The 26,093-nt window shown below is 35.2% G+C and overlaps 1 protein-coding gene across 4 annotated transcripts in view; it reads left to right on the top strand.

Moving 5' to 3' along the window:
• Positions 1 to 26,093, top strand: part of LOC138697911 (uncharacterized) — a 67,127-nt gene that overhangs the window by 12,198 nt on the left and 28,836 nt on the right. For 2 of the 4 annotated variants that reach the window (XM_069823500.1, XM_069823501.1), the window contains exons 4-6: positions 616 to 698; positions 11,274 to 11,424; positions 16,089 to 16,314. In XM_069823500.1, the coding sequence (XP_069679601.1) occupies positions 616 to 698; positions 11,274 to 11,424; positions 16,089 to 16,314 (460 nt within the window). Of the gene's footprint in view, positions 1 to 615; positions 699 to 11,273; positions 11,425 to 16,088; positions 16,319 to 26,093 lie in introns of all 4 variants that reach the window. The other 2 variants (XM_069823504.1, XM_069823502.1) reach the window with 1 other exon arrangement.

Raw genomic sequence — 26,093 nt, forward strand, 5'->3', positions numbered from 1 at the left:
ACAGCAATGTTTGGTGTTTTGTATAAATTGGAAACTATTGCTTTTGCGACCAAATTTTGTTTGTTTATGATGCAGTGTTTGTAGATAATTATAGGATTAATTTCGCTGATATTATAAAAAAACATAGCATTTTTACGATCTTAATTATAATAATAATAATAATAATAATAATAATAATAATAATAATAATAACAACAACAATAATAAATCGACGTTTCTCTGTCTATCTCGTTTTGTCAATTCACACAATTACCTCATAATTGTTTTTGTGCTGCTTCTACTATGTTCTTATCCGTACTGAATTATTAAGAATTACTCCTAACCAGGAGCGATTCATTGACCTATAATGCTCATCATGAAATAGTATGTATATTCGTTATAATATTTAACTCACCACTTCTCGTACTCCTGGTTGAAATCACTGAAAAGATATTATCTTGAGACTGAAGATCAAACGTAATTTTCACGCAGTAATGCTAATGCTAAAATTTCAACGCGTTACATAATGTATAGGCCCTATCTATGTACCGACCCAGCTATAGATACGAATTGTTTTGATTATTGTTCCGTACTGCACTGTTTGTCCCCTATTCGATGGTCTTTATTCCATTTCAGGGACCACGTGGAGGCTAGTGGCCATTGTTTCATCAGAAGTGTCCCTCATCTTCCATTCAACCCTTCTATATGGAGCCTGCCTGGTAAGGATAAATCCATGAAAACGAATATGAGAGTAACTTTACTAGATTTTATGATATCTTTTCAGTATACTGTAGTTCATTTCTAAATACACTATCTACCAAAAAGTAACTGGGCACTGTTTTTGCCCCTTTACAATCTTGTGGTACCACCTCTTGTTGCTATAACAGCAGCCCCCCCTGTCAGGCATGCTCTCCACTAGCTTCTGTAGGATATCCACTGGAATGCGTCGCCATCTCTCTTGCAACATGGTACTCAGTTGGACAATGGAAGTTGGCTGCATCTCCAGAGACCTCAATCGCCGGTCCAATTCCACCCAAAGTGCTCAATGGGATTGAGATCAGGACTCTGTGCAGGCCAGTCCAACCGGTGAACATTATTGTCTGCATATCACTGCATAGTAGCCGCCGAAACATGGGGCCAACTTCCATTGTCCAACTGAGTGCAATGTTGCAAGAGGAATGGCAACGCATTACAGTGGATATCCTACACAAACTAGTGGAGAGCATGCCTGACAGGGTGTCTGCTGTTATAGCAACAAGAGGTGGTACCACGAAGTCCTAAAAGGGAAAAAAACAGTGCCCAATTACTTTTTGGTAGATAGTGTACCTGTTAGGTTGTATTTGTTTGTATATATATATATATATATATATATATATATATATATATATATAAACTCATATGCAATAGCTGCAACAGCTTCTACATCGGACATACAGGCAAATCACTTCAAACACGTTACAAAGAACATAACACAGCCATAACTAAACCACACAACACATCTACATACGCATAACACATCACAAGCGCCAAACACACCTGCAGCAACATAGATACAGACATGGAAATTCTACATATCCAACCGAAAAACCAGAAACTAAACACACTAGAACAATACGAAATATACAGACACGCAAAAACATATCCACAACAAATCCTCAACACATTATTGAATTTCAGAACACACACACACACTGTTTTAATCCACGCTACACAACACAAACGCACCCCCAGCAAAACAAATGGTGAAACCGGAAACGCAAGGACCTCACCAGTTCTGAATTTGGCTCCTAAGCTAAAACTAGTCAACTAGGTATTTATAAACTTAGTTCAATATTAACACGTGAAAGTGATCACCATAAATTATATTCCTCGGTGATACAGTGTTAAAAGTTGTGTAATCAAGATGTATAATTATATTTTACTGTGTATATTTTTTGTTCCCATAAAATAGTAAGCATCCTACATAATTATATGATCTGGTTTGTTCAATAACGTTATTGTTTGTTACTATTTTACCCCTTATTGCTTCATGCCATGCTAAATATATACTTTCCAACAAATTATTCAGATCCGATCATAGCGGAGCGAATTATTTTTCACAGAATACTCTTATAAGTCTCTATACATAACAAAATGTACTGTCTGCCTCTAAGGAATTTGTCTCCGCTGGATCAAATATCCTTATCCGTGCGGAGGACTTGTGTTTTGTTATAGTCTTATTGCTCGACTTCAGGTGGATGCTTGAATTAAAATCGGTTACTAATGACGTAGTCCATACGGAGAAGATTTAGCAATCGTTTCACTAATACGCAATCATTAGTACAATACACAACGTATATATAGGGTATAACAAAATACTGGGACAAATTTGGGAGCGAATTCTCTACACCTGAACTAGAACAAATGTAATATAAATGTATTAGCCTGTTTTATGAGTTATTATTGAGAGATGACATTTAACGAGTTTGAATGGTACAACCCAACTACTTAGGTGTGTTACAAATAATATAGGCTAATTAACTCTTGTAGATAATCTATTGGTGTTATCGATACACGTTTACTACTGAAGTAGGCCTACATCATACACTATACCTTGCATTGCGAAGGAAACTTGCTTACACTCGTGGTTATTCCGTTTCGTACATTTGACTTTTATTCCTAACCATGGCATGATATCCATTTCGTGAGTCGTTCTAATCGTAATGAACGCAGCGTTGCGCAGCTGTACCAGATGGCGTTCCCAACCCGAAGGCAACCAAATCATAAAACCAGCATATGTCAACAACATTGTTCGAGATGCAGTTGCTAATATCTACTATGACAGATGGATAGGTAAGGGAGGATCACTTCCATGGCCTGCACGTTCCCCCAATCTTAATCCTTTACTTTTTGTCTGTGGGGGCACCTAAAAGCCCTATTTTATTCAACAAACATTCCAAATGAAGAGACACTTCATCAACGTATTGTAGGAGCCTGTGAAACTATTTGACACTGCCCTCGGGTTTTCGAAAAGGTGGACAGTCCATAATCCGGCGTGTTCATGCGTACGTTGAAGCAGACGGAGTGAATTCTGAATACTTACTGTGAATTGAGAGTTTAAACATTGTAAATGTGATATTTTAAATATATCCCACCAGTTTGAATTAAAATATCACTATTTGTCTTAGTTTTTTAACAACTCATGAAACAGTCATTTCTGAACATAACTTAAGTTTATATGACATTTCTTCCTGAGTTGGTGTGGAGAATTCGATCCCAAAGTTTTTCCCAATATTTTTGTTACACCTTATATACATGCCGAAATAATATTAGTTTTAGGCAGACGTATCCTTTATATATGGTTTTACAGAATTGTGATTGTCACGATCGTATTACATAATGTATACATTACTCCATTCCTTCCGAGTTAAACTCCTCAGAGTATGACAGTACGAGTATAAGCATATTCTGAGAAGCTATCCTTCTCATCTTAAAATTATTGCGACTATTTCGTTTATATGATGTCATTCCATTTTCGACCAATGAAGTGTAATCTAAATTTGAATTTCACCCAATCACAGTCATGCATCGCGATAATTTATGCAGCTCCATTTATCACTGTCAATTTACCGCATGGTCGTTCTTTTGTTTAGTTAGTATCGCCAACTGTTTCCACGTAAATCGATGAGCATGAATCCTTTGTACTTCCACATCTACATCTTCATCTTCATCTTCTAATTCTATGTCCACTGTATCTGAAGAAAATGACACTCCTTCATACCAATTGTTAATTTAATTAATGTATTAATCAGGTTATTGTAATTATACTACAAAATGTTTAAATTAAATTATGATTTCAGCAGATAATGAAAACGCATTTCTGTTACAATAACAATAGAAAAGCGCAGTACATGTTAATTAACATTTCTAAACCCCTATTTCGCTTTTCTCAATTGGCATTACTGAATAACATTCAATTTCTTTATTGCAGTAATCGTTATTCATCTATTTCGACTTCACAATATCTGAATAGGTTAAGTATTCATAAAATGCTTCGTTTCGCTCGTGGATTTATCGGTAATTCTCAGACCTCTTGTGATATTACTATAGATAAAATGTACCATTGTTTATAATAGGTCTACAAAAACTAAATGTTTATTTACACGATAAAACTAAATAGAAAAGTTTAGTTTTGTTTACAGATTTGCAGTAAAATTCAATAATTTTAGTAATGGATTTTGCAGGATGATTTTTGGCAAAAAAAAACTAAAAACTCCCAAAATAGATTATTCTGAGCATGATAAGGTCCCTGTTCTCCAGTTACTCGTTCTATTATAGTCGAGGCTTACCTTTCTTGCTCTGGTGGTCGATATGACGTCTTGGTCGAACTACGTAGAAAAAAATTACATTTACGTGTAAAAACAACAAAAAGTATTAGCAGTGGAGATGGAAGTCTTGTCTCTATCAGACCAAAAGGGAACAATGCTACTAGTGGTTAGCTGGGTCTCTTTCAACCGCACTGAAGAAGAGAGGAAATAGTACCGGAACAATGATTCTGATGCTTCATTGGACCTCTTTCAACTGCAATAAAGCAGAGAGAAAATAGGCAGGATTAGACAGACAGGCAGGCAGGCAAACTGAAAATAGATACACGCCAGATCACTTTCTCGACCTAAAAATTGGTCATTTTTTCCATCACAATACCGTCTCTATGCTTTGTAAAAATGAACACGAGATTGCGATATACTACTACTAGCAGTACAACAAGTGGGAGATATTAATAAAAGGAAGTTACTCAAGAATCTGAGCATTGTCGCTGTTTGATATTAATAATAAGATCTTGCTCATGTTACTCGCCGAGGTCGTGCTCAATTACCTCGGCCGCAGAGCAAGTGCTCATGTTTTGATATTAATAAAGCAGAGGTCATGCTCATTTTTTCGAGCAAATGCTTACGATATCCTGAGGTAGCTTATTAGCAGACTCAACGTACTCGAGAGACGTTTATAAACGTGATGGCAACATTCATGAATGTGATTCCTGATCGAAGAAGAAAGATTTATAAAAGACGAGGGGCTCTGATGTGCATAGTTACTAAGATTTGTACAGATTTGAACGGGAAAATGATGTGTAGTGGCTTACGGAACATTTCTTACCCGAATCGAACGAAACAAGGGGTGGAACACTAAGGAATGCAGAAAAAAAGATAATATTTCTAAGGTGCGTAGGAGACCCTGGTTTTCAGGTTGGTGTAGTAGAAGATATTGGTATTTCACAAGGGACTGTGTCCTTAGAATTCTGGGAAATTATCTGTGCAATTAAGGAAAAAGTAGACAATTGGATACAATTACCAATGCTGCTCTTGAGGCAGCTAAAATCCAATGGTCAAACAAGTGTACATTCCCTGATAAATTTTTAAATTATGGTTTATTTAACGACGCTCGCAACTGCAGAGATTGTATCAGCGTCGTCGGTGTGCCGGAATTTTGTCCCGCAGGAGTTCTTTTACGTGCCAGTAAATCTACGGGCACTGACATGAACCTGTCACATTTATGCACACTTAAATGCCATCGACCTGAGCCGGGATCGAACCCGCAACCTCGAGCGCAGAAGGTCAGCACTATATCCACTGCGCTACCGAGGTCGACACATTCCCGATGTTATAGGGGCAGTGGACTGTACCCACGTGTTAATAAAAAAAACTATACATGGGGATATATATATAAATAGTAAAGGAGTCCCCAGTATTAACGTGCAGGCTACGTGCAATGGAAATGAGAGATTCACCAGCGTTAACGTCAGGTGGCCTGGTTCCGTGCATGATTCCCGTATATGGAGAAATTCTTTAAAAAGGTTTTTCTTGTTTACAGTCCTTTTTAGGTCTGTTTTCGATTTCAATCGGCTTCTCATATTATTAATATTTTTCATAATCTGGTTTTCTATCATTTCCATGCCAAATTCCTGCTTTATTACTTCCCTGATGGATTCGAAAGCTAGGGGAAGTCGATGTAATTTGGACCGGCGTGTAATTTGAATTGATTTGGATTTTGGTATTTGCAAGTTTGGTCAACTCCTGTCTCAGGTAGGAATAGCAAGACCGTTGAGAGTAACTTTCTGCCTGCAAGTTATTTTGCTGTTACATTCAAAGGTGAGGAGTGAGAAGAAAATAAGTTCATTACTCACAATCCTTAAAACCTTACACTCTGTCGCGATTGAGTGCTGTGTAGTTACTATATAGATGTTTTGCTTGTTCAAGTATTGCAAAAATATAAAGATAACTTATACCATAGCTGCATTCGTCTATTTACAATATTTTTGTAATATTTGTTTATAAATGGAATATTTGCACGGTGTGTAATTTGAACCGACCACGAGTGTGTAATTTAGACCATTGAAGCAATATTTTAATTTTTGCGCTAGTGGATGGTTTTACCTGTGATTCTGAGGACGATATTGAATAAAAGCTTTTAATATTTGACAGAGAGATAAATATTATATAAAGACATATACAATAACCCCATAATTCTGCTTTATATTCACAAACTTAGATACAGTAAGTTTCTTATATTGAAATAGTCTCTAATAAACACGAACGTAAAAAACTTTCGCCCATTTTTAATTTGTTCTGGAAGTCTGGCTGTGGCCCTCGCAGTGCAATAGTTGTAAAAAGCGAGCCCAAGAAGACTGTGCCGAAATTCGGGATGAACTATATTATTATTATTATTATTATTATTATTATTATTATTATTATTATTATTAAAATATTTTAATATGATTTATTTAACGACGCTCGCAACTGCAGAGGTTATACCAACGTCGACGGTGTGCCGGAATTTTATCCCGCAGGAGTTATTTTACATGTCAGTAAATCTACTGACATAAGCCTGTCACATTTATGCACACTTAAATGCCACCGACCTGGGCCGGGATCGAACCCGCAATCTCGAGCACAGAAGCCCAGCACTGTACCGACTACGTTACCGAAGCCGACTATAATAATAATAATAATAATAATAATAATAATAATTATTATTATTATTATTATTATTATTATTATTATTATTATTATTATTATGCCACGTGTGCAAAGGTACGTACAATGTATCATAATATTCCATTTTATTGTTTAGAATTATTAAATAAATTAAATTTCATTACGGCAGTTTATATATACCAGTCCAAATTACACGATTTCCCGGTCCAAATTACATGGAAACACATTCTATTATAAACATTGTTTTTAAACAATTTATGACAATTATACCGGTATTAAGGCGGCCGGGTAGCTCAGTTGTAGAGAAGCTGGCTACGGACTGGAAGGTCCGGGTTCGATCCCAGGTGGTGACAGGATTTTTTCTCGTTGCCAAACTTTCAGAACGGCCCCGAGGTTCACTCAGCCTCCTACAAAATTGAGTACTGGGTCTTTCCCGGGGGTAAAAGGCGGTCAGAGCGTGGTGCCGACCACACCACGTCATTCTAGTGCCGAGGTCATGGAAAGCATGGGGCTCTACCTCCATGCCCCCCCAAGTGCCTTCATGGCATGTTACGGGGATACCTTTACCTATACCGGTATTAATATTTAGTTTCACCAAAGCATTCACTGCACTATACTAAATTTTGTTTATAAAATTTATAGAGATTTCATTGAAGTGGATGAAGTAATAAACGATTTAAGTCAAGTGATCTAAATTGCATGGACGTTTCCTACATGTTTTTTTTTTTGCTGTCAGGGAGTTGTGATTTCTGAAGCACTTTTTTATGGACTTCAATAATTTGTACAAAACGTTTTTGTGCTTTCCTCCATTGTGGAACGTAAACGAAATTTTTAAGCCACTCCTCAGACCGAACACGTTTTGTTTGTTAAGATAGCCTATCTACTATTGGCAACCCTCTGATATGAAATAGAGTCGGAAGTGCGGAAGGATGTAAATAAAGAAAAAACAAAAGTTGAACGAATACAGAGCAAATGCTCATGTCGCTGATCTTTTGCTCCGCCATTTGAAGATATTTTTATTAATACAAACTAGCGACGCTGTGCTCGTGTTCATCAGGTCTTACTCACTAGGAGTTTCTCAGTTTTATTAATATGTCCCAGGTCACTAGTGTGTGTCACTAGAGACAATGTAAATGAATCTCAAGATTTTATTAGTAATTCAACAAAAGACGTTTTTCTTTGTCCCAACCAGTGTTCCCAAGTCAGCGGTTTTGTAGATAAATCTGCTGTTTTCAGAACTATAGTGAGCTACAGAATTTTACTTTCAGCGGCTAGCTATTTATTTGGCGTTTTTTTATGATTCCTGCAGAGGGAGATGATATTTTTAAGCTTTTTTTCTGTGAAGATGTTATAATTGTTTTTGTATGTACTTGCGGACAACAATATTAGTTAATCATAAACCATAGATTAATATGGTATTATCACAGTCTAGTATATAGTCACGAAGCTCAATACTTAATAAATACGCATTCATAGATAGTTGCTGACCACCAGGATCGCTACTATCGCCTCATCATAGACTCCTTTCCCTAGCAGACGATAACGTATGTTCGGGTTTTCTATTTCAATGTATGGAGCTCAGTGAAAAATTATATTATAACTTTATTGCGTATACTCCTAAGTTTTATGTTATGTAATGTGTCCATAAGTTCCGTTTACTTTTTGTTGCATAATATGTTGCAGAAATAATGACAAAACTGTGTTATTTTAATGTGAAGGGAATTTTACATGTTAACAATCTGTTCGCATGAACATTTTAAGTTTGGAATGGAAGCTATTTTGAGGTTTAATAAAAAAAAATTTATATTGTGATTTTAATTTAGCATATCTACCTTCCTTAATTGTAGACAGAAAATTTACCATACCACTCATATGAAATTAGTGTAAGTACGAATGTCTTACTTCGTCTCTTAGGCAGTAGATAAATACAATAATTCAGTACTCAATTGTAGCATTAAAATACAGACAAATTGAATATACGGGGTATCATACATGACATTATGTTTAATTATAATGTATAATTGCGGATATAGGAATATAAGTTAAATATAATAAACATAACCTATAATTTCCATATGACGTAACATACATATATAATGGCACGGCATTGGAGACTTTGTAAATCTTGTTGCTCTAGTAATAGCGCTGTGAGGTTACAGTATTTCAATATAGTGCAGTACAGCTGTTCTTTAGTCGAGTGTCCGAAGGCCAATAAGGCAGCACTCGTAAAGCGGTGGAACTAGCGCTGAGGTAGTTCCTGTGATTTCGGAAGTGAAAATCGTTGAATTTACAAGAGATTTTTTGTGGAGGTCCAGTTGATCGTAAAAGCAAGACATAATAAAAGCTTAAACTAACCAAACCTAACCTGTCATAAATCCGTACATTATGCAAGGAGTATGAGTACAAAGGAACTACCTCAGCGCTAGTTTAGCCTTCTAACATATTACATTAATCGGACTTCAGATTGGAGTACCGTAAGAAACTAATAAATACAACTGAAATATAGACAAATTGCATTTACTGTACAAGTTACCATACATAAGTTTATGCTTAATTATAATGTATAAATGCGAATATTAAAGTACTGGTACTGTAAATATATTATGTTATAACCTATAATTTCATGTATGCTTTGTTTTTGTAAATGAATGTTTAATCATAAAGAGTAAATAATGAACTGAATTATTATTTTCATTTATTATAACTTATATTATGATTCATTCATTCATAGTGTTATGCCCATGGGCAGGTCTTTCACTGCAAATCCAGCATTCTCCAGTCTTTCCTACTTTCTGCCTTCCTCTTTGTCTCCTCATATGATCCATATATCTTAATCTTAATATTATATATTATTTAATTTATCGTTCTTCACTGTAGTGTATCACAGACATATTTAAAACTTAAAACCAGACTCATTGTTGGCAGGTACGTCTCCAGCTCAGTATGAAATCAGATTTCGTACGGGCTGGTGTGATTGTGAATGTGGTTTCGAAGTGTCCAGTATATTCTTGATCTATATCATTCAGTTTCGAAGAAATATGCCGCGTAAAACTTCTTACTTATAAAAGTTTAGTGATGTGTGAATAAAACATTGTGTTGAAAGACTGCATGGAAGAAATTGCCGGTGATAGATGGAAAGCTCGATGTAGGTAGATAGATAGATGGATTTATTGAGTAATATTGTACATACAAATTTTATATTATCATAATTTTCTATAAATTCCAATGCACGGGTCTTCTGACCGTACGTGCTTTGTACCTAAAACAAGTCCTACTTTGTAGGTTTCACCCCCCCCCCTTCACTTATGATTATATCCAACTACTCTCTAAAAGAACACACATATTAAAATGAAAATGGCACAAAAACACATTATATAATATATCCTGGCATACCTATATCCTAACCAAAAACAGACACAAAAGTGCACAGTTGGGTAGATACTATTATCCCTTCCTCAGTTCGTGTCACAAACTTCAATAGCTGAAATTCTAATCTTTCTCGCCTTCAAGAGGAACAAGCCAATCTTTTGTTCGCATTCTCTATTCCCCATGAGGTCGAGAAATGCAAGAGAACTCCTATTTTGACTTAGCGTCGAGGGTGGTAGATATTTTCTCCGTACATGTTCCAATTCGACACACTGTAATAAAATATGTTTATAGGAGTCCTTTTCTCTGCAAAGCGGACAAAGGCGCTCTCCTTCTTCTTGACAATTTTATTACCCGCCCATGCCCCCATCTTAGCCACGCTAAACCTGCTCTGCTGTCTTTGTTACAAGAGTTTATGTAGTCACATCTCCCCAGTTAAGCATGAGATCTTATTGTAAATGTAGTGAGGACTTTTACGAACATTGGAGCTCAATCTCTTGCCTCTCGATATCAATTAAACGCATTTTCTCATTACGCCATACATTCCTTCTGTTATTCTCTCCTTTCTCCCACACCCATCCCATTCCTATATGATAGAGCCCTCTCTGCAGTTTAGGCTCGATGTAAATGGTGTAAAGTGATATTGAATGTAAGATATTCAGATTTAATTGTCTACACAATTTTTGCATAGAACATAGAGCCTACGAAGTGATACACACTTTCCATAATTTAGCCTACATTTTTATAAAATTCTCCAGTTCCTACAACTGTATAGTTTGTATTTCATATTTGGAAGTGATGTGTTAAGAAAAGTCTGGAATTTTTCAACTACAATTTAGCGTTTTTTTTAACTTGTGCAGCGGTAAATGAAATTCTGAGTTGGCAACACTGGCCCCAATTGTTGAAAAACAATTTTTAATTAAGATCGTATGAAAACGCAGCTATTTCTCTTTTCAGAGAAAGCCTGCACAGATCCTGCCCTACATTGTGGTATCTTTGGTCATCCTGGTGGCTATAGCTCTGACGGTCATCACTGCAGTTCTTTCCGGCGTATACACAATCACGGAGTTTGGGAACTTCCTCCTGCCTGTTTCTGTGATGTTATTCGGTAAATTTGTCTTTAAGCCCCGGATTTGTAGAATCTTAGATTCCATAACACTAGAACATGTTCTACTGGAGAATTTCACAGGCTTATAATACTTGTGATATTATTTCACCCGTTTCTTAGAATGAAAGTGTAGTTTGTTTCTCGTTTAAAGATCTATGTTGTTGTTTTTTCGTTATTTTACGACGCTGTATCAACATCTCAGGTTATTTAGCGTCTGAATGAAATGAAGGTGATAATGCCGGTGAAATGAATCCGGGGTCCAGCACCGAAAGTTACCCAGCATTTGCTCATATTGGGTTGAGGGAAAACCCCGGAAAAAAACCTCAACCAGGTAACTTGCCTCAACCGGGATTCGAACCCGGGCCACCTTGTTTCGCGGCCAGACGCGCTGACCGTTACTCCACAGGTGTGGACTAAAGATCTATGTTAGTGTAATTTCATTCTCAAACATGTAATTCCACATTATTTATAACTCAATCAAAATACTTTCTGTTCATCGACATTATTTGAATATTACATATTTGGAAAGTATATAATATTTTGTCAGTTTTACAATGTTCCTACCTGTAATTATATAAGCCTACGTTTTTTATGACACCTCATAGTTTTTAATTCTCAGAACAAGTTCTTCAGTACAAAGTCGTCTGGCCAATGTTTGCGCAATAATAAAAAAGAACAAGAAAAACAATTCTCTATAAATTCAAACACATTACCTCAAAAATCAAATAGCGAAATAAATAATATACATTGAAAAGTGTACAGGTCATAGCTCTCTTCCGGAAATAAAATAATTAATAAATATATTATTTATGCATTTATGCAATGTATAAAAGTCATAAGGTCCTGTAATATTTAATATTTAATTTTTGAAAATCCAAATTGCTTTAGATCCTATTAAATTCATATATATATATATATATATATATATATATATATATATATACCGGGTGGACAAAATAAAACTGGCCCGGAAAATGTGTAATATTTACATATATACAGTATTCATTCATTCATCCATTTATTTATTTATTTGTTTATTTATTTATTTGTTTATTTGTTTATTTATTTATTTATTTACTTATTTACTTATTTATTTACTTATTTATTTACTTATTTATTTACTTATTTATTTACTTACTTATTTACTTATTTATTTATTTATTTATTTATTTATTTATTTATTTATTTATTTATTTATTTATTTATTTATTTATTTATTTATTTATTTATTTATAAGACTGTTTAAGGCTGACCTTTGTTAATGAACATCACAGAAGATGTGGAAATGGCCACAGTTGACGTCGATGCAGAACTGTGCTCGCTTCATCAAATTGTGAGACACGCGTACCAGCTCTGCCTGAGGGATAGCAGCAATAGCGTTTTTAATGTTCTGCTGTAGCTCTTCCAGTGTGTGAGGATTATTTGAATACATCTGACATTTGACAGCAAACTATTGTTCCATCGAAATCACGGTTTCCTGCATTGTCAGGGTCATTTCCGCGTCAGTCTTACACATACAAATTCAAATATTTCATATATATTTTCCGCGGGCCAGTTTTATTTTGCCCACCCTGTATATACATACCTATATATACACATATACATAAATACACATCTATATACACATATACATACATTATATATACATACACATATGCACATACATACACATATATACACATATACACATACATATAGGCCTATTGTCGACGAAATTTTGAATCGTAAAATAGTACGTTATGAAATAGCCTGAAACCTTACTAACCAAGACTATTATCGCTGTTAGAAGTATGATCAGGAATAACACAACAGTTCTGGTAGGTTAACATTTATAATTCACTTTCATTGGCTGATGACGACGTTATGCTGGTAGCAATTAATGTTTCCGCGTTGTCAAATGTGGATATGGAGAAGAATGGAGGATGCGAAATGGAGAAATAGAATAAGAAACGAAGCTGAGTAGGAAACAGCGAGTGAAGAGGGAATAATTTTGAAATTGATCAAGAAGAGAAAAAATAATTGGTCGGGTCACTGAGAAGATATTGCCTACTGCCTACTGAAGGATTCACTGAAGGAGTGGTTAACGGGAGAAGAGTTCGGAGAAGAAGAAGATGTCAAAAATAGACATCATAGACTATATAGATCATATGCGGAGACTAAGTGAAAGGCAGAAAATAGGAATGTCTGGAGAATGCTTGGTTTAGAAGTGAAAGACCTGTACTTGGACAGAACACTATGAATAAATTATTAGTAATAATTTACACGACAAAATATAGGTCGATTTTTATTTTAAAGCGTTTATTTGTAATAACTTCCGTTACAAACTATATGTAGATTTATCTGACACTCGTTCATTGCAGTTATCGGCTTGACTCGCCCAAGATCCGCAAGCAGTGGTAACAGACGCGCGAGAGATTTTTTTTTAATTTGCTGTTTTACGGCGCTTGATCAACTGCTATGGTTATTTAGTGTCTAAATAAGATGTAAGTGATAATGCCAGCGAAATAAGTCCAGATTAAACGCCGAAAGTTGCACAGCATTTGCTTTTAATGGATTGAGATAAGAGAATAGAATAGAATGTTTTATTTTCGCTGACTGAGTTAAGGCCATAAGACCTCTTCCACTCAAGCAGCCTTAATCAATACAATAGTGACATACATATGTAAATTACGAATATTTACAATACACTTAAAGGATTCTCCAGTAATATTCTTCAGTTAAGTTTTGACTAGTACATGTTTATTTAAATTGAGATAAAACCTATAAGAAAAAGTAATAATTTATAAGCTAATGTAATTCAATCCAGTCTATATGCAATATGTAAAGAATTATCATTAAGTTGAGATAGCTACTTGGTTAAAATGATGAGAATTAATTTAATATAAGTTTACTAGAATTATGTTATAGAGAACAAAATATAAATCTAAAATATATTGATATAATGAGAACATTAATGTAAATGAGATTTTGCCTTTAGAGGTTTTGTATTCGATTTAGAGAAATTAATAATAAGAATGGCAGATGTTAGGTTCATTATAGGTAACAAATATTAATTAGTAATTAATCTATTAAGCAAATATTTATGTAATTTTGACCCAAATGAAGTTATTGTCCAACAACCCCTTACATCACTCGGAAGCGAGTTCAAATTTCTAGCAACTGAAACTGTATAGGATGAAGAATATAAAGATGTCTTGTGATAAGGTATAATGAGTAAATTGTTGTGATGAGACCTGGTACTTAGCTGATGATATGCGGATAAATTTTGAAAACGAGAATCCAAGTAGATTGGGGTAGCGGTGCGCAGAATTTGGAATAAGAGAATAAGAGAATGCAGGGCTCGTCGATCGCTTAGTCTTAAGCAAGAAAGAGTTTGGAAAGACGGAGAAACATGATCATACTTACGAATATTGCAAACATAACGGACGCACGCATTATGCACACGTTGTAGCCTGCTGCTCAAATTTACATTTAGGTTACTTAATATGAATGAATGTATATATTGTCTTTCAGCAATATACCTTTCCGTGAGGCGGCACTTTACATTATTAATATATAGTGTCGTCTCACCGTTTTACACGCCTCTCGAACAAGTCAATTGGGACATTACTTATTTTTAATTTATTATTGCAATTCTTCCACTAGTCTTTTCTTGTCTGTCATAAATTCTTCCTCTACTTTACTCCTAACCCATCATTATATAAAAAATACTGTAACCCCCCCCTCACTCTACAACTCTAATTATTTGCACTTTTCACTACTCCCTTTTCCACATTTCTACTTTTTAGGTCTTAGTTTTCTTCTCTCACGATTTATTTCCCCTTCACACCATTTCCTTAAGTCATACTGTTTTTTCACCTTGTTTTCTCCTCTTCCTTCATCACTGCTCTCTGAACTATCTCCTACTTGCATTACTCTACTTCTAGTCAGCCTCTATATAGATCTTAGTTCCTTCACCCGTTTCGGAATTGCTCCCATCTGTTGTCCACTATTTCCATTCGCTTGCATTGAGGTCTTGTTCTGCTGAGCTTGCTAAACTTGCTGAATACCAGTTCGCGTCACTCCTGTTTCTTTTTCAGTTGACGTCACTGCCTGCTTTCCGGAAATTTTCACCGAGTTTGATACGTTTGCATTTGACTTGCGTACACTCACCACACTTGTGTCACTAACCTCGCCTTTAGATACAATATTCTTGATTTTTTCTTTCAAAATTTTTCTGTTCCTTTCCTTTTCTTCTGAGTCTACGATCGGTTCCTTTAACGTTACTAAGCACTCCTCTGCACTAAAAACCAAATTGTTTATCTTAATTTTGTCCTTGATGAGTTTCGCGAATTGTCCATCTTTTCGTGCTACATTTACTTAATATAATATCGCAATAGACGAAGTGTGGCATCACGAGTGTTTATACAAGAATTAATTTTAGTTTATCAGGAAGAAAAGACCGGAAAAACCTTAACCAGGTAACTTGTCCCACCCAGAATTTGGTCCCGGGCCCGCTCGTTCCACGGTCAGGCATGCCAACTGTTACTCCACAGAGGTGGACCGGAGGATTGTTCATCCAATATTGGGATGGGAATAATTAACATTTAAAACTACGGAAGCTGATGTTGAAGTGACGGGGGAAACCGAAATATCAAGGAAAGCCTCATATCTCTCTGTTTCAGTTCTTGCCGTGTACCTGTGGTTGGCCGTGTTCAACTTCTACCGCCAGCTCGTGGCACGTCCTGCAGCCGCCACGGGTTCGCGGGCACAGAGTTGCAGCTTCTCGGATCTCTGTGAGATCGTGAGTTGGCGGCCGAGATCCGAACCCGAGACCCCTAACGCCGAGCTCCAGAACTCTCGCAACCTGTACATCGAGTGCACTAGAGGCGCTTCTGCGAACGCTATGCTGTAGGTACTGTCCGTTGAGTCTTTTTCAGTTACGTGAAGTGTAAGTAGCCTACATGATTGATGCCTGCAATTTGCTTCTGACCTGGTTTAGCAAGCTTGCTCTGACGCGTGTCTTGTCTTGTGTAGCAGGTCTCGTAAAAGAAAAAGTCTACATCCTTGCTGTCTCTTCCTTTCAACATGTCCCAACTGCCTTTAAGGTCACGATCTTACTTGTCTATAACATGGCTAAGCCCCAATTACAAGAAAGAGTACAGAATTATAGTTAAGGTATTTATGCCATAAAATGGAAAATAAATACAAGTTTTAAAATGTAAAAATGGGAATTAAGCAGTAACGAATAGGTAGCAAAATTATTCTAATCGACTATTTTCAGTATATTAGTAAGAAAAAAATTATATTTAATATAAGAAATGATGAAATCCAGATCTCAAATTTTACATATAATTCACTGTAATGAGAACACATTCTTAATAGCGATAAATTTATGTATAATAATAACAATAATAACAATAATAATAATAATAATAATAATAATAATAATAATAATAATAATAATAATAATTGGCTTACAGTAGTTATTACATTAATATATAGACCGTAAAACAACATGAAAGCGAATAATGAAAGTAAAAGTAAATAATGAAAGTTAAGATAAATAATGTTAGTGAGACAATAATAAACAATGGTAATAAATAGTATAAATAATAATAATAATAATAATAATAATAATAATAATAATAATAATAATAATGAAATAATTTAAATATTTATATAAAACCATTAAACATTGAGAAAGTTGAAACAACTAATATTGTCAACGAGAATTGTTTAAAAATATTTCCATAATCTATTCTTAAATTGGTTTGATGTCTGACAATATCTGATATTACTCGGTAGGGAATTCCGAAGTTGAGGAACAGCCACAGTGAAAGAAGAGGAGTATGGGAGGGAAGGGATAATATTGAGGAGTGTTGTGATCGTGTGTCTAGATTATGGTGGGTGGATAAAGTTTGAAAACGAGACGCGAGATAAACAGATCAGGTGTTTGTTTTTTTCTTTTTTTTTTTTCTTTTTGTAATGCAACAATTGGCGATTTCTTAAATTGATATTCGAGCGTTAAGCTGGATTTGTGACAACATTTCGCTTACCCAGTAGATCGCTGAATATTTAATGCAATAAAAGTTGCTCACGACTGGTAAGAGGCATTAAATTAAATTCAGTAAGTAGGTAGACTGCCGTCCATCACTGTAGAGTAAAGGTCAGTGCATCTGACTGTGAAACGAGCGGGCCCGGATTCAAATCCTGGTTGGGACAAGTTACCTGACTGGGATTTTTCCGGGGTTTTCCCTCAATCAATTGAATCAGAAATGCTGGATAACTTTCAGCGTTGGACCTCGGACTGCCATTAATTCACATATCATCCATACCATAGCTTGGGTTAAGTTCGCGGTGCGACGTGCTGTCCTTGTATAAGAGCACTTCCGTTCGGCTACCCAATCATTCAAGAGAAAGAAAAAGTAGACTGCTGTACGAAATTTGGTTTGGAATGAAGAATAATGATATTTTTGAAAAAAAAATAAATAAATAAAGATGTCTTGAAAATCGTTTTTGAATTTTTTTCCGTTTGATAAGTATGTGCTTTACAAGCGGGAGACCAAATTACTGAGGCATAATAAAACACGCTGTCAAATTGAGAATTGCATGTTCGTGTTATGACTGCAAAAACTAGAGACTGCGAACCACTGTGAAGAGCTTACGAGAAAGTCTCTGCAAGATGTATTTTAATGCGGTGCGGGGAGGTATTGACGAATGGAGCACTGCTCTTTCAAGAATTGACAGGAGAAAAGATAAGTTGCTATGAGTTATGAACCTTATGACCAAAGCCCGGATTTCTAAGCAAAATGCATATTCTTTTTCACACTTTTAAAGGTAAGCAGAAAGGTTATACTTCGTAGGACACACCTGGATAAGCAGTTATAACTATGTTTGTTAGTATTATAGATTTATCAATTTGTCATACAGAATAATATCTGTAATATTGACAATTAATATTTGAGGAGAAAAATTCGCTCTGGCGCCGGGGATCGAACCCGGGTCCTTGGTTCTACGTATCAAGAGCTCTGACCACTGAGTTACGCCGAATTCAATCCACAGCACCGGATCGAATTCTCCTCCATCAATGTTTCCCTTTGTGACCTGACTCCAAGTTAGGCATATAATATGTTGACGTATATGTCCAATGTCAACTGCCATTATACTAGGAGCGCACCCAGCTGAGCTGCAGTGCATATGTCTGTACAGATTATTGTGCACTTAGCTGCGGAATCCCGGCCAAACAAGTCACTCAGCTGAGTGCGCTCCTAGTATAATGGCAGTTGACATTGGACATATACGTCAACGTAATATAAGCCTAACTTGGGATAAGGCCACAAAGGGAAACATTGAAGGAGGAGAATTCGATCCGGTGCTGTGGATTGAATTCGGCGTAACTCAGTGGTCAGAGCGCTTGGTACGAAGAACCAAGGACCCGGGTTCGATCCCCGGCGCCGGAGCGAATTTTTCTCCTCAAATATTAATGTTTGTTAGTGCTTATAAATGCTTATTTCGCAGGAAAACGATTTTGCTTACTTATTTTATGATTTTTAACTAAAACAGCATATTTTACTCAAAACTATAATTTTAAAAGTGCATATTTCTCTCCTAGCAGTCATTTATCACTGACTCCCCTGTTTTTTTACTGGCTAATAAAAAATTAACTTCAATCGAATGCGCAAGAAAGCAATGCTAGGATATGACCCAGGATGTTGTGAAATAATACTGCGTAGTTCTAATTAGGAGAGAACCTTGGGATTCCCCGCCAAGCTTCTGCGACTAGGCAGGTCAATCGATTATCGCATTTATCGGAATGTCATCATGTGCATGGATGGTGAATCCCGAGTTCCAAGCTGCAGTGTGCAAGTTGTGCAACACGCGTTGGTTCAATTAGGTGTGTGTGTGATTGCTCGCTGTTGTAGTTAAGGAATGCCACCCACAAAAACCTCTCAATCAGCATTCTACGAAACAAATAATTTATCATCATATTTCCGTGCATTCGTTTATGCTTATTTTCACCATCTTTCGAGCTTATTTTACTCCTTCCGTGTATTCGTTTTTGCTTATTTTGGTGCTTATTTTGACCATTTTTCGTGCCTATTTGCTTAATTATTTTACTGTTTGATTGTGCTTAGATATCCAGGCTTTACTTATGACATTGAACAGATGACATCACTGTCATCACTTACTTACTTACTGGCTTTTAAGGAACCCGGAGGTTCATTGCCGCCCTCACATAAGCCCACCATTGGTCCCTATCCTAAGCAAGATTAATCCAGTCTCTATCATCATATCCCACCTCCCTCAAATCCATTTTAATATTATCTTCCCATCTACGTCTCGGCCTCCTCAAACGTATTTTTCCCTCCGGCCTCCCAACTAACACTCTATATGCATTTCTGGATTCGCCCATACGTGCTACATGCCAAATGCCAATCTCAAACGTCTGGATTTAATGTTCCTAATTATGTCAGGAGAAGAATACAATGCAATTCCGCATTCTGTAACTTTCTCCATTCTCCTGTAACTTCATCCCTCTTAGCTCCAAATATTTTCCTAAGCAACTTATTCTCAAACGCGCTTAACCTATGTTCCTCTCTCAAAGTGAGAGTCCAAGTTTCACAACCATAAAGAACAACCGGTAATATAACTGTTTTATAAATTCAAACTTTCAATTTTTTTTTTACAGCAGACTGGATGATAAAAGCTTCTCAACCGAATAATACAGGCATTTCCCATATTTATTCTGTGTTTAATTTCCTCCCGAGCATCATTTATATTTGTTACTGTTGCTCCCAGGTATTTGAATTTTTCTACCTCTTCAAAAGATAAATTTCAAATTTTTATATTTCCATTTCGTACAATATTCTCGTCACGAGACGTAATCATATACTTTGTCTTTTCGGGATTTACTTCCAAACCCATCTCTCTACTTGCTTCAAGTAAAATTCCCGTACTTTCCCTAATCGTTTGTGGATTTTCTCCTAACATATTCACGTCATCTGCATAGGCAAGCAGCTGATGTAGCCCATTCAATTCCAAATCCTCTCTATTTTCCTGGACTTTCCTAACGGCATACTCTAGAGCAAAGTTAAAAGGTAAAGGTGATAGTGCATCTCCTTGCTTTAGCCCACAGTGAATTGGAAACGCATCTGACAGAAACTGACCTTCAGCACATGGTGTTTAATTATATTGTGGCTGAAAATATCAAATAGTTTGAGACTAGCTCTGTGTGGGTGTGTTGTATAAATTGAAACTGTTAGTTTATATTTTAAAAATTGATCGAATGTTTTCATATTGGTAGTTACTGTAATGTAGTTACTCTACATTCCTACCAGGGCTGATCTCGTGAGCCCCCCCACAGTGATTAGTGATTACTAATAGCTAACAATGGTCATAATACTCAACAATGGATGTTAGGGGTACCAATATAAATTTTCTCAGAGTCTCTGAGACCATTGAACTCAATTTCAAGTTTATGCTAACTTCCAGATTGAAATTACAACTCATTAAAATTGTAAAGGTGTATATGGATCGCTCTGTACTTTCACTTGCTTACTTCAGCTAAGATATTCAATAATTTTGAAATTCTGATGTTTGATTTGAATGATAGTAACCTGTTCTGGTTTTTTTAGCGCTCTGGAAGTTATAGCAACGACTCCCATTCAAGCTTCCAGAGCGCTTAGAATATATGAGGCAATTTCGATGTCTTTTATGCATTATCTGCAGTCTCATCTTCTATTACATTAACTCACATTGTGTTATTTCATTATAACATTACGTGCGAAAATTCTTTTTAAGTGTTCAAGGCATTTTTTTTATTTTTACGCTGTTCTTTCAACAACAGGTTTCTAGGAATTGATTTCCTGTATTTTATTTTTATTTATTGGTCCATTTTCAATTTTCCCTTTTACAGAATTTTCAGATATTCCAAGAGTGCAGTCTGAATCAATGCGAGGGATTGCTTTTGGATGGTTTATAGTATTTCTTTCCATACATAATCCGACATTAAAACCAAAGCCTGTAATTAATATTTCAAAATGTGAATTTTTCTTATCTTTAATATTCTACTTGCGTGTAATGACAGTTGTGTTATAAATGCAACACGAAGGAAAGAGAGGACATGCAATATTTCAAGCTTGTAATTATTATGCTTTCATAGCTGTGTGTTGCCATGGTTACAGAAAATAAAATAAAGCTTGGACGTGCTCTGTGTTAGTTCGGAGTGGACTGACAAACTCGTATTCGCGTTTGAAGTGCATGTTAAACTTCAGATGTCTCGGATATATCCCTCTTATTCTCGACACGTAGGTGCTATTTATCGGTTGTGTACGAAGAACCCAAGTCAAGTCGCACCAAACTTTCTTAGGAACAGATACAAGGAATTTTATTTACTTGCACAAAACTTTCCGAAAAATATGTGGCAATGTCAGAATATACAATATTTCATATTTGCGAAATACGGAGTGTAGAGGAGAAAATTTTAAGATTTAAAAATTGAATTAAAGCACAAACTGAATGATTTCTTCATGGAAATGATTACCAAAAACAGTACATCTTAAATCATATAATTGAAAATAACCGTTTTTAATAGTAAGGTCTTGCAGTGACGTTAATTATTGTCACCTGATTCCTGGAAACATTTCTAAAAGAAAAAAAAAGAAAATTCACATTGCTGGATTTTACATTTCTGAAGAAATTTCCATCTCTTTCGAATCCAAGCAGTCGTTCTAGATCTTGCGTCAGAAGACAAAAGGAAGTAGACCTAAACGCCAAACATGGATTTTTATGTTATAGTTGATTCATATACCGGTTGTTGACTTGGAACACGCATCATAGGGACTTCAATGCTAAAATTTATATTTTGTTATATTATCTCCCTTATTATTATAGGGAAAATGTCATTGAATTTTTTGTAGAGAAAAAAATTCTGCATCCATTTCTTTTTTTAATTAAAATTTTGATTGTGAGTATGTTTGGAATTAATTAAAATTAAAAAGTAATTATACGAGAGACTGTTGTACCTTTAGCATAGTGTACCTTTGAACATTTTTTGGCTTTTAATTTTTGCTGCTACCTAGAGGACTCAAACTTAAGTAGATTCTAGAGAATGCCGCTAAGTAGCTCTGGTCGTAGTTTCGGTTTGATTTACTGCAAAGTGTGAGTTCTGTAGACAAAATAATTTTTTTTTAGTATCAAAAGTAAATATTTCGTTCATAGATATATGTTTTCTAACACAAAACCAGGTTGTATTTGTTAATATCTTTCAAGTACGGTATGTTCCCTATCATGTGGTGAGTAATAACATATTTTAATTTTTATGATTTATTCGAATCTCTAGTTTAAAAGTGCACCCTCTTGTACATTTGAACATAAAACATGTACCATGGAACATGTTCCAAGGTACAAAATACTATCAGTTTTTGTTTTCTTTTATTTTAAGATCATTTCACTAAGTAAGTCTGGAGTTAAGAGGTCTCAAATTGATACGGATGCCATGAAGAAAGCTGTTGAAGCAGTTACTCAAGGAAATAAAATCTAAATCAGACAAGCCTGCTCTGGTTTATGATGACAATGCATTTTAAATATGATTGTCAGTTTTTACAGCTTATATTCCCACCTATATTCCACTTAAAACTTAAAAGAGAGTATGTTCCAAGGTACATGAACCTGTTGTTCCTTTGAACACATTACATATCCCTTCATTTTATTTTTTCCATCCTTAATAGATCTGTAACACAGGAAAATACATACAGGAAATTGTAAAGAAATCTTCAATAATTATGTCAAGCATTTTTTTTATTTTAAAATTTTCATTTCCCAAAATTAAAAAAACAAATTAAATTTGAAACTTAAAAGAGAGTATGTTCCAAGGTACATGAACCTGTTGTATCTTTGAACACATTATATATATCCCTTCATTTTATTTTTTCCATCCTTAATAGAAGTACATACAGGAAAGAAATCTTCAATAATCATTTCAAGCATTTTTTATTAAAAAAATTTCACTTCCCAAAATTAAAATTAAAATAAAATTTGAAAAGTGTTTAGAGGTCAACAGTCTCCTTTAACCATCTTTAATGAAAACTTAACTACAGTAGATCATGGGCAACTGATATCTGTGTTTAAAATAAAATATGTGTCGGGAATATTTTGTATTATTTTTTTAGATATTTTATCCCCATCCAGAAATTGTTTTTAAGTTATGATTGGATGCAGAATTTTTTCTCTACAAAAAACTTTAATGATATTTTCTTCTATAATAATTACGGGAGCTAATACAACAAAATATACATTTTAGCATTGAAATCTACAATATGGTGCGTGATTCAAGTCACCATTCTGTAGGCCTATAGGGTTTTATGTTTGATTTCATGTTGGCACTCCCTGAGATGGATAGTTGCATATATTTTTCGATATTCAAAGGAACAAAGTCATAATGCTGTGTGCAAATGGAAACATTCATCTCACCTTCACTCGTCAGAAGATCGCTAACCGCCTGCACAGGAATCATTTCGTTGGAAAGGCGTTTTAAATCCCTATGGATCCTATACAATATTCGGTTCACGATGCATTAAGACATTCATACATCTCTAGCTTGTTTACTCGCCGATCGACAGAGATTGATGAGAACTGCGGGACACACTCCATAGAAAATGTTTTCTGGAGTTCTGGAACTACACTGTTTACCTGCAGATTTCTTCTCTATAAGAACAGTCTTTTCCATTGAAGTTGTAGTAACCACGAAAGACAAACAGTTTCAAACACAGATTCGTAGTTTTAAAAAGTCTAGACAAAAACAGTACGATTAGTTACCGACTGACACCCCATGGTGACTAAATTGCTTTGAGTTTACGAACTCGTAGCCTGTGCTTAATATCACTTACCTCACTTCGAACATGTGTCCGGAACAAATTATTGTTTAAAGCAGTCAGATTTATCTCCCGGATCCTGTATTTACTGTACTTAATTGGCAAATCCCACTTTTTACACACTACATTCGGTTACTCCCATCTGAAAGGAATTATATTTCAGTTATCCTACATCAGGCTGAGCTCAATTGCAAGATTATTATATTTGAGACACCATACGTTCGGCTCACCCCAGTGTAGTAGGCTTAAATTTAAATATCAGTAACCGTTCAAGTGACTAACTTCATTAACTTATTAATAGGGAGCGGATTTTTATGTGCTAAATAATTTAAATATATTTATTTTTTATGTGCTAAGAAGTACGAGAATATTTGCTAAAAATAAAAAAAAAATACTTTTTGTTTTTAAATATGACAAAATTACCTTACTTAGCTTGGAAAAAAAAAGTTACTAGGTACTCACCAACCACACTTGAGTGCTAGTAGTTGGCCGAGAATTGCAGTGAACAACAAACGTCATCTCCAAATTCTCCATAACAAATGCATGCCGATTATCTCTGAACAACGACTTATACTGTGAAAACGATCTTTCCACATCACAGGACGACAGACGTGCATATTTAAAGAGAGGAATGTCACAAACACATACACCGTCAATTTCACCTACAGGCACACCCTCCAATACTTGAGCAACTTTACACATTTTTTTATATCCACTGTTTTTCCAAACACATTCTGGAAATTGTCCCTTAGTACTTGTACTTCTGAACCTGGTAGCGAGTCTAGTTTAATTTTTACGGCACGCACCCCTCTGTTTCAGACAACAGGTTTTTGGATGTTCCGAGTTTTTTTATGGTGTCACACAAAAAGCTAAAAGGAAAGACAATTTTTTTTAAAACAACCATCTTTCAGTATATCTTGAAGGATATCGATTGATGAAGCCCGATAACAGGGAATCACAACAAGACGTATTGCCTTACTTGATGGACATGAGCGAGAGGCGAGAGATTTCTTTAAATTAAATAATGTTCATACCCGAGCTCTTATCTGTTGTGTTTCACAAACAAAGCGTTGAATAAAATCTTCAGCAACAATAAACATTCCTAATTATGTGTTGCAAGATCTCTCCTCCTTGTCCATGTTAATTTATTCTCTAATAATAACACTGATATCTTGCCTAGCAGTTCTCAGAACATGAGGCGATACTATTACAAAAATGGATCACGGATACACCACACAGCGCTTAGAAATACGAAGCAACCAAGAATACTTAAAAAGATAACGTACTTCTGAGTTACATAATTGGTTTAGTTTTAAAATGTTTAAAAGTTCTTGTAAAAAAATTATTTAAGTAAAAACTCCAAGATATATGTGTTTATAAAAAATTTCCTGAAAATATGTATTTACATAATTTTTTTTGTGAAAATATGTTTTTATATGAAATAAAATTCGGGTTTTAAACTTGAAACTTCATGTTCGGAATTATTAACTTTGTTAATTGTGTTTTATCACACGCAAAAATAATATTTAAGTACATAGGAATCCGCTCCTTACTTATTAAATTTCAGTTATCTTACATTGGGCTCACTTTAACAGCAATATTATTAAGTTTCAAACGCTGTACACTGGACGCGCATAAATTACGAGATTATTAAATTTCAATTATTCTACATTCGGCTCATTTCAACTCCGAGATTATTGAAATAATTACAATCATCATCATAGGTAGGCAGTTTCCACTCAGCCAATGACCCAGCTTTCCTCTTTCTGATCAGTTTCAGCATCATTCCTTCTTACCCACTCTTTCCAACATAGC

The sequence above is a fragment of the Periplaneta americana genome, chromosome 4, assembly GCF_040183065.1.
Source record: "Periplaneta americana isolate PAMFEO1 chromosome 4, P.americana_PAMFEO1_priV1, whole genome shotgun sequence".
Lineage (NCBI taxonomy): Eukaryota > Metazoa > Arthropoda > Insecta > Blattodea > Blattidae > Periplaneta > Periplaneta americana.